We start from the raw sequence: 10,852 nt of genomic DNA on the forward strand, positions 1-10,852 counted from the left end.
AAGTAACGACCGCGTAAGATCTTGATAACATAATATCAATTTCCTCATTTTTAATCTAAATAACTACCATATTTCTGCCTCACGTAATTTTTTCTAATAGCCTACTTATATCATTGAGCACCTAAATATGCCTTTTTTTTAAATGGAATGGTTTTGCAGATAGGCCGGCCTGGGCCTATAAATTGTCTATTTCGTACGTGACTTGGTAGCTTATGTTTTACAAATCATTGATAAAGTAGACAATTGTAGAACCTAAAGATTATTGCAAACGTTATGTGGTTTTTACGAAAATAGCCGGAAAATAATAATAAAAGAGACATTCCCGACCATTATACGGTAACGCAACACAACCAACGATAAAGTTCGCGATAACGTAAATTTAAGAGGGCGCGATATATTAATTTGTCATACTAAGCCATACGGTGAAGGAAAAAAATCTGCTAGAAAACACTTTTCGTTCCGAACTCTATATACTAACAAATTTATGCCTAGGTAAAATTTATTATGTGTTCCAAGTAATAATGTGAAGAATTGAATCAAAATATCTTGAAGAAATAATTTTTATGTGTTCTCTCTTCTAATCTAATCACGAAAATTCAAAATACTAAAGACACGTAATAATAGTTGTTTTTCTTTATTAATTTGGTAAAATATGTTTTACTATGCTATATGTTACGAATTAATTTCTATAGATAAAATACATGGAAAATTATTATATAGCATTAGATCAGTTTAAAATAATAACCCTGGAGGCCTAAATAGCACCAGCTAATTGTATAAAATATAATACGGTGTAACCCCTATTAAGGGAACACTTTTGGACCAAAAAGGTGTCCTCTGAAAAGAGGTTTCCTCAGTAGGGATTTATATTTATATACATAATATAATATTGAATTATTGTTTTTTTTTTTGTTAATAATAAAATAATATTTGCTTACAAAATAAATAAAAAATAATATTTGCTTATAAAATATATTCATTAAATAAAATGTAAAATGTATACAGCTACTACTATGTTTTATTATATAATCTGATTAATGATATGATCATTTTTTAAATAAATAAATTACTGTTTTCAATACTGTTGTAAACTTTATGACATATTACAGCATTCATTGTTTTTCATTTCACTCAAAGCGTACGGTATACTAGATATACGAAAACAATTTTGCAATGAATAACAAATATTTTATTTGTAGACTATGATTTTGGTTATTTAAACTATTCATAGGCCTATCATTTTTTTAACAAATATATTTTTACTTTTATTCTGTGTTTTATTTGTTTTCTACGTGTTCTAAAATGACAATACTGTAACATACGGTGAGAGTCAATAAAATAGATGTTCAAATGTAGGCCTATATTAAATATAGATTGTTTTGAATCATATAATATACTATATACATCTCCTGCTGTTTGTTAGATTATTAATATTCTATCTGCACCACAGACCATCATAAATCATATATTTTATATGAAGAGCAATCATCAATACATTGTAAATAAGGCCATGGAATGATTTGAAATTATTAATATTATTATTACATATCATGTTTGGAATTAGGGGATGCAATCTGCAATGCATCCCCTAAAATCTCTAGTTATAAACACCAAATCATTTTTTTCATTATTTTCACCTGAACTTAGGTATGTGGAATCCATACATAACTCCCATAACAAATCCATACTACAAAGTATTATAACAAATATTGTAGGTGCTCTTTTAGCCATGAACAAATCCTGAAAAGATCTACTGTAGGATTTGAACCAATGATTGTGGGATGTGTAAGCGACAGTAAGTCACATTTGCAAGTAATTGCATTGCTATACTAAACAGTAATAACCTGTTCTTCAATTTCAGTGACATCATTTCTTTCTTCTTTCTCACTTTCCTCCTTATTTTCAATACTTTTTTCTATATTCTCCTCTTTTGTACTACTTTCACTAGTGCTATTAACAACTACATATTCATCCTGTTCTTGGACACTTACTGCCATCTCATCTTTAATTTCTTCTTTTGTACTCTCTCCTTTGGTATCACCACCGGTGTCTCCGTCTTTCTTTTCACTCTGAGCCTCATTCAGATTGTCTTTGATACCCTCAGGTTGACCTGCATTTGTGTCTTTGTTGACAACATTCTCTACTTCTTTGACATCACTGCCATCATTACTACTTACTACCTCTTTGAGCTCTGTCACTTTCTCCTGCGTGACCTCTTTGTCATTTTCCATGACATTGCATTCTTTCTCCGTGTTCCTATCTTCTTTTACACTGTTTTCCACATCTTTATTTATTTCATTGTTCTTATTATTACTTTCTTCATCTTGTTTATTGTCTGTCGTCTGACTGTTGTCATTTAATGCCTTACTGCTGACCTGTTCTTCATCAAGGTCACCAACTGGTTCCAATAGCTCTAGCATGTACATGATCTTCTTGGGTTTTGTCCAGCTGAATCGGTTATCAAACTTGAAAACATCTGAAGAAAGTATAAAATAGAAATTGTTGAAGCAACACAAAACTGGAGCCTAAAAGCTCTGTCTACACTATCAAACTAGTTTGACAAAAACTGTATGTGCCCAAATATGGTAGTAAGTGATACACCCAAATATGGTAGTCATGTGATGACATGATGTCCATATATGGGCACATGGCATTTTTTGTCACATAAAGTTTGATAGTATAGACATAGCTTAATATTTATAAATTAAATGTAATTGTAGGCCTAATGGTCCTCTCTTTATGGTACCCAGAGAAATGACATTAATCATTTGGAATATTGTACTCAAATCTTTAGCATGTATTGACAATTAAATAAAAAAAACAACTGTTTAACTCACAATATCCAGCAGTTTCTAATTCGACTTGACCATCTTGTAGTACAAAATGACTGTTGACTCTAGTAGTTTCTAAGATTTTTACTTTCTGTCCGTTGCTTTCAATTCGTTTGATTCCAAAAGCAATGTCATGATCTTTAGTTTTAAATGCATACCTGTATAAAAAGAATAAAGATAGGTAGTATCCTCTCCTCACTGGGTACATTATTATATCCTACATACAACTCTAGTATTGCTAACAAACCCATGTTTTGTGTAAAACTAGTTTGCCAAAAAAAGTATGATGTGCCCAAATATGGTAGTGATATGATGTCATCGTGTCCATATTTGGGCACACCACATGATGAATGATGATGAATGAAACTTCACCTGAAGAAACTACCAGGTTTTGTAACTCTGTACTTAAACTCCAACATAGATCCTCTCTTGATGTCTCTTTCTGTCATGTTATCATCAGCAATGTCTACATCTTGGGAATAATAAGACTTGGGTACTTCACCTCCTAAACATATCTGAAACCAAACAAATTAGACCAGTACTAATATGTGATGTCATCACCTTCTATGTGACACATTTTGACCAATCCAATCTAACAACAGGACACTTGCCTTGCCTAAGATAGAAACTTGTAAAAGTCCTTTGATCTTATGTCTGGATGCGATGTGGCGAGTGGTGTCTATTAAGGGGCGTGAACTGATTGTGTTGTAGCCACAGATAAATGAATGATCTCCGGAGCTCAGCATCCTGTTGTTAGATTGCCTGGGTCTGACTGACTGATAACCGTAGAAATGTTAATAAAGCTTTGCCTACATTACTGTAGTCACACACAGAACCTCTTTCAATTTTCCGCTAACAGGCCTACTAACCTTGCTAGAACACATTGTGTTCCCATCTACATCAGTGGCTTTACCTTCCCAATAAACTGGTAAAAGAGTACCAGTAAACTAGGCTTACTAACCTTGCTAGAACACATTGTGTTCCCATCTACATCAGTGGCTTTACCTTCCCAATAAACTGGTAAAAGAGTACCAGTAAACTAGGCTTACTAACCTTGCTAGAACACATTGTGTTCCCATCTACATCAGTGGCTTTACCTTCCCAATAAACTGGTAAAAGAGTACCAGTAAACTAGGCTTACTAACCTTGCTTGAACACATTGTATTACCATCTGCATCAGTGGCTTTACCTCCCCAATAGACTGGCAAAACATCTTCATCTACAAAATCTAACAAAGCAGCCTTCCAATCACCTTTAAAAAAAGGAAAACCCAATTACAGTAGATCTCCTATTAAGGGAACACTTCAGGATCCAATAAAGTGTCCCTTTAATAGGGGTGTCCCCTAAATAGGAGATTAAGGCCACATTAATGTAAAACATATATTTCCCCTAGTTAATTTGTTTCACAGGAAAGTTTCTCTTTAATATATGTGTCTTATGATGTACCAGTGAAGGTTTCTATTATAATATAAATGCAAGGAAATTATATCTACTTAAGATTACCTCCAAGTATATGTATTTTTTTGCGTGTTTCTGAGCTTAAGTACGGCCGACAAAGAGCGTACACAAGAGGAAAGATTTTTGGAGCTCGAACAATAAGTATCTTTTTTAAGCATTCTGGGTAATGGTCCTGAAGAATGCTTGTTATCTGCCGATAAAAGAAAACGAAAAGTAATGCAACAATCTTGTGTAAAACTTGACACAAGTTCTTCATTAAGCTCTGTCTACACTATCAAACTAGTTTGAGAAAAAAAGTGTGACATGCCAAAATATGGTAGTGACGTGCCTAAATATGGTAGTGATATGACTTCATCGTATCCATATATGGGCACATGACATTTTTTTGTCACATTAAGTTTGATTGTGTAGACAGAGCTTTAGAGTGATGTAATATTTCATTATATAATTGAATAGAAAGAGGCTTATTTTATTATTGTTTATGAATAAAACTGATTAACTTACCTGATTGTAAAGATCCACCCCTGGTTTCCAGAGATGTTGCCTCCCTAGTCCATGCATGTCCATGATGTAAGTGAAACCTGCAATTGGTTTACCAAGCTACAAAAGAAAAGAAAAACACACATACAAATGATAATGTTCTGTACTATTGTTAAAAACCACATTTTGTCTTGAAACGTCCAATACTATGCACAAATCCTAGAAAATATTGTATTTTCTTATTTAATTATTCACTATTTTTATACATTCTTATACTTAAGAAAATAATAAATAAAAGAAAATATTTGAACATTTTATATTCCATCTTTTTATCACTTAACACACTGTACAGAATGCATTCTTTGTCTAATAATTCTATATTCATAATTTTATTATTCTTTGCAAAAAAAAACAAAAATTAGCAAAACTTACCAGCAAATAATAATAAATATATGAATACCTAAAAACCAGATAAACATGTTTATTCATAATTTCTATATCTGTTACAATAATTGTCTAACCAGATCGCCTACCATCACTATTTGTATTTGTAAGTCAAAATTTAAAATAATAAATAAAAAATTTGTGTTCGAACTATGCTTCCATTAGCTACGTACAGGCTATATTATATTTCAACATTATGTTTAGCTATGCTACCATTCAAGTGTCTTAATGCATTTTGTTTCTGCTAATGGCTACTAATTTGAGCAGACTTAAAATGTTTGTTTGCCAATGGCAAAAGAAAAACATTCATTTTCAAGAAGATTAAGACCCTTCAGCTGCAAAGCTGACATAACATTTACATTTTATGTTGTTTTTTTAAAACTTAAATATAGATACATATCATAGAGGTATCCATGAGTTTAGAATCTGAACTTTATATAGTATTATGCAAGGATTATGATGAATATGCTGTATATATACTTTCCTAGATATGATTGTACTTTTGACCTGACGAGTGTGTTAGCTTTGCTAGCATATGAAACAAATTTGTAGTCAATAAAGTACTGTACCATGAAGTTTATTTTTATTTGTGATATACTTTCCTAGATATGTATTTTTACTGTAGTGGCTTGAATCAGTTTACACCAATTTCAATAAGTAGTTTTACTGTATTTAGTTTGGCTATAGCAAAATAACATGCTAGTAAAATCGTACAGGCCCAGAGTTATAGAGAGACATTGTTTTATTACTGTCAGATGAGAACAAAGCTCTGCCCCACTATCAAACTTTATGTACCAAAAACAATGTGACCATATATGGAAGTAATATACACAAATATGGTAGTGATATGACATCATCATGTCCATATATGGACACATCACATTTTTTGTCCCATATTTAGTCCTAATTTCGAACCCTAACATTTTAGAAATCACACTGTTTTAGTGTACAGTAGAAATAATATTATATATTAATTTATTATATTAACATGAGCAAAATATATAACTTCACTTAGTATCATATATCATAGTATCATTACATAATCACTAGGTAAAAATAATACATTTTTCTTATTTCAACTTGTTGAAAATGTACTAGTATGGAAAGGCAATTAAATGCAGAAAACAAAACCAGGAAACAGGACTTAGATTTAGAAGTTGGTTAACTTGAATTTAAGTAGATAGGTCAACAAGTTTAAGAAACCATTGAAAAAGTACTTAGACTTTGTAATGTATTCTATATGAAGTAGGTGGTAGTATTTAGTAACATTTCTTAGTTTATATAGTAGTGGTCTAAGACAGTAAACCAAACCTCTCCAAAAGAAACATGATCTGGCTTATTTCATTTTGTATATTGTTATATTAAAACCTACCAGTAATTATTATAGATATTAAAGTATCATATCATATAAGAAATAATGAATGAAGACATAAAATATGGAAGTTCAGACAATTAACACAGCAAAACAAATATAGTGTTTTGAGGTGGTGAAAAATTTCCAAAATGTATAGTTGTATGTTTTATAAAACCATTGATTTTGCAGATATTTACATGCTTTTTTTCTCTATCAGAGTTATATGTGGTCCATTGGAGTTAATTTGTAGCTTGCGTTCAAATTCAAAATGTACCTGTAACCTATCAGAGTTGTTGGAGGTACATTGGATATCGGAGTTAACAACACAGAGGTATATTAAGAGAGTTTTACTGATCACAAGCATTTATGTCGGTTGTAACTCCGATATGATTCAGATTAGCTTAATACACAGCGGTTATTAAATTAAGCCCTGTCTACACTATTAAACTAGTTGACAAAAAAGTGTGATGTGCTCAAATATGGTAGTGATATGCCCAATTATGGTAGTGATATGACATCATCATGTCCATATATGGGCACACCACAAAACGTTTCATAGTGTAGACAGAGCTTTAGTTCTTATTTACTATTACTAAATTTAATAAAAGAAACCGTACCTTTTGAGTTTGTTCATTAATTGTTTTCATAAATCTCTCTAGATTACAAATGTGATACTTGATAATATCACCTGACTTACAAGATTGTAATAAACCTACAAGAAAATTAAAAAGATTAATCTTTAAATGAAAGTAGGACAGTAAAGCTTTAATCATAGTATAATATGGCAGTTTGGATTGAGATACATAAATTATTATAAGACAATATTATAAACATGGAACAATTGTAAAGTGGAGTTGTAGCTTGGTGCTTGCCTTCCAATCCCAAGATCCACAGTTCAATGCTGACCTAGTGCCACAACTCTTTTAACTCCACTCCCTAAGCTAAGCCTCAATTTAGACTTTATTTAATAATAATAATTATATTATCCTGGATTTATATAGCGCCTTATGTTGTTAAAACTCTAAGCGCTGAACATTATTTACCCCGGTCATTTTTTGCATCAAACACGTATGGAAACATACTCCCATAAATGCAGCTAGTAATCAGCGCAAAGTTGTGTCTTGATCTAACCAGGTTTATGAGCATGATAAATTATAAAAGAGATTATCCAGTTACTCTCTATTGGATGTGTATGAAATAAAAATTGCTTCATTAACCTTTGACATCTAGCATTCCAGTTGGTTCGATCCAGACCGGTTCCCCATCTTTGTCAAATCCAGCATGGCCACCCGGCCAGTATTTGTCGCACACCTGAAAGATAAAAAATGATAATCAGTTGAAAATGTATGCATTAAAAAAAATCAAGTGACAAGCTGATAATCAGATAAACTTGAAAATGTGAACATGAATATATATCTTGAATTTTTTCTTTTTTTTAATAATTTTATATTTCTTTCATTGTTTAGTCAGAAATCTAAAGCTCTGTCTACACTATCAAACTTTATGTGACAAAAAATGTGATGTGACCATATATGGAGATGATGATGTCATATATGATGTATGTCATTATCATATAGTTTGATAGTGTAGATAGACCGTAACAAACCTTCATTTTACTGTAGTATCGTTTCATGCGAAAGTGTCCCTTGAATAGGGGTGTCCCAAATCAGACAGATCAAACTTACCTCTGGTAATTTAAAGTTAGCTGCTATCTCTTTAACTCCCAATCTCGCGCGCCATTCCAAGTCCTGCAAAATGATATGAATAATTTTACAATAAAAAACAACAATTATATATGTTTAATGTTTTATTTTAACTTTTCTTTAGGAGCATTATGCTATGTAAAAATAGCCTGCTTCATAAATAATATTATTAATAATAATATGATATATTTTACCTTCTTGAACATTGTCTCAGTTTTATTAACATCAAAATTCCGAGCTGAAAAAATATCCAAAATATTATAGTACAAAAGTGTTTATACTATATTTATTTACATTTAAACATGACATACAGGGATGTTGTAGTTGTTGTACAGTAGTTTATTATTATTATTATTATCAGTTTAAAAAACGTTTAAAGATTAATTTTAAACAATGCTATGACAGTGTGTGAAGAGCCGCTGGTTATGAGCTTTTCGTAGAAATGGGCTCTATATAAATGTTAAACTATATTGTTTGAAGGTTTGCGGTACACCACATATATTAGTTCTTAAAAGAACTGTTGTTCTGTTTTTATATATTGACAACTGAAGTATTGTATAGTGTATTATAGTATATTGGATTTTTTTTTTACAAATAATTTTTTTAACAAAGCCCATTTGGTAGAATTAATTTTCAAGTACCAATAAGTGTAACAGTTATCAGGCAAGTCAAATTTTAAAATTCATAGAACAGACAAACAATTAAATAAATAAAAGATATTAGGATCAAGATTAGAAGTATAGGCAAATAAATGTATTTTGTTACTTAATCAATTTGATAAAATTTAATTCATATAAAATAAAAATCAGAAAGACATAGCTAATACATTGCAGCAGATAAAAACAGTTAAAAATATGTTTTAAAAAGGGTTAAAAAGTATATTAAAGTATTTCAACGTTATAAATATACTTAATTATATCATGGAGTAAATTATTACTCCATAATTATACAATATACAAATTTAGGCAAAATTTATAAAAAATGTATTTATTAGCAAAATTAAATTGCAACCTCGAGGATGCACATGCTTGACTAAACCAGGAAAAATTATAAGAACCTTGCTTTTATTACTTTTATACTATTTCCTGTATTTCTGCAATTACTTGCAAGAGTACACAATAATTACATTTATTGAGAAATAGGGAAAATACAGTAATATCAAAACAAGTTACATATTATGATTATTTAAAAAGGAAGTAAGGCATGCAAAAAAACATGATTTCCTATCAAATTTATATTTTGTAAATTAAAGCTAAAAAAGAAAAATGTCTAAGATGAGTGATTTTACCTCGAAGAAACCGTAGTAATAGATGATCATCATGCTCTGGTGTCAACACATCTTTAAGAATTTCTTTTATCTGTTCAAAGTAAAATATGTCCCAATATTAATAAACTACACTATGTATAATAAAACCAGTATTGTGTTTTTTAAAAACTTGTATCAGAAGAGCGTAATTAAAAATACATTTAAATGTGTATCTATTAAAAAATTATCGGTATAAAACTAGGGCACGTTTTATTGGCAATGAAATGTGATTGATGGCTATCTCCCTGATGTGTTGATATCTGGTGTCAATTTGAGGTAAATCCTTTGTTATAATTGAATAAACACACACACTGTCACAACAATCCCTCGTAAACTTTCATCCATGGTAAAAAGCTGCAGGGAGAGAAGAGTAAAATCATTATTTATTCATTATTTTCCAAAGTCAACAAAGAGGCACAGCATACGCACCGCGTGCTCTTGTCCTAGGGTACATGGAACAACAAACAAATACACATGCCATTTTCTAAATGTTACAGCTAGCTAGGCTTTAGTGGAGATCCGGCTTTAGTTATATCTGTAGTACTCAATCCCAGTATACACGGAAGTGCATTATTAGAGGACAAATATATTATAACAAAACGAAACAATACTACAAAACAAAGGCCAAAAAACCCAACCCCGAAATAACACAATTTCTACACCACCTTTATCAACTTGTCCTCTTGTTTAGGGCTTAAATCGCCGACAAATCCACTCATGTTTGTTGTTTAAAAACGCACTTTTTAATACTATGGAAAAGCAGATTTATTTAGTCATATGTCTAATACGACCGCAACATGCATTCTTCATAATCTATTCGACGGATCTTACAGTAATGCTACTCTACTACGAACAGTCAAGTTTTTATCACCAACTTCCGCGATCGTATTCATAAAATTATGAATAGTTTCCAGGTACGTACGTAATCACCCGTACTTTGTTCTCATTGGCCCATGTAAAATTGATTGATTGACTGATTTATCGACTGATTGATCAATTTTTTGATCAATTGATTAAATATTGAATTATTGATTGATATTGGTCGATTGATTGATATTGATAAACTGATCTATCCACTAATTGATTTGCTTTTATACCATGGTTTATTTATATGTATAATATCACTGATCAATTGATTATTTATTGATTTAATTTATTTTATAAATATTTATTGATTTATTATCAGTGTTTGTTGGTTAGTTATCATTCATGATTATTGCATTAAATCAGACATTATTCGTTATTTATTATGTATCATAATCGATAATCAACACAT

At 30.8% G+C, this 10,852-nt stretch overlaps 1 protein-coding gene across 1 annotated transcript; it reads right to left on the reverse strand.

Moving 5' to 3' along the window:
• Positions 1-618: 618 nt before the first annotated feature.
• On the reverse strand, positions 619-10,476 carry LOC140045317 (SEC14-like protein 2). The gene is made up of 12 exons (XM_072090170.1): positions 10,242-10,476; positions 9,559-9,628; positions 8,465-8,508; positions 8,253-8,315; positions 7,785-7,878; positions 7,185-7,279; positions 4,794-4,889; positions 4,335-4,479; positions 3,977-4,083; positions 3,204-3,346; positions 2,838-2,989; positions 619-2,476 (listed from the first exon to the last, which is right to left on the reverse strand). Exons 1-12 carry the CDS (start codon positions 10,293-10,295, stop codon positions 1,830-1,832), a joined length of 1,710 nt encoding a protein of 569 aa, XP_071946271.1. The 5' UTR covers positions 10,296-10,476; the 3' UTR covers positions 619-1,829.
• Between the last annotated feature and the right edge of the window lie 376 nt (positions 10,477-10,852).

Source organism: Antedon mediterranea, chromosome 3 (assembly GCF_964355755.1).
Source record: "Antedon mediterranea chromosome 3, ecAntMedi1.1, whole genome shotgun sequence".
Taxonomy (NCBI): Eukaryota; Metazoa; Echinodermata; class Crinoidea; order Comatulida; family Antedonidae; genus Antedon; species Antedon mediterranea.

What these genes read in the sequence shown, in the direction of transcription:
- LOC140045317 (XM_072090170.1), bottom strand. Translation starts at nt 10,295, where the DNA reads ATGAGTGGATTTGTCGGCGATTTAAGCCCTAAACAAGAGGACAAGTTG. An exon ending in TGGAATGCTAGATGTCAAAG is followed by an intron (nt 7,280 to 7,784) that starts GTTAATGAAGCA and finishes ATTTTCTTGTAG; the next exon opens with GTTTATTACAATCTTGTAAG. An exon ending in AAACCTGGTAGTTTCTTCAG is followed by an intron (nt 2,990 to 3,203) that starts GTGAAGTTTCAT and finishes CTTTTTATACAG; the next exon opens with GTATGCATTTAAAACTAAAG.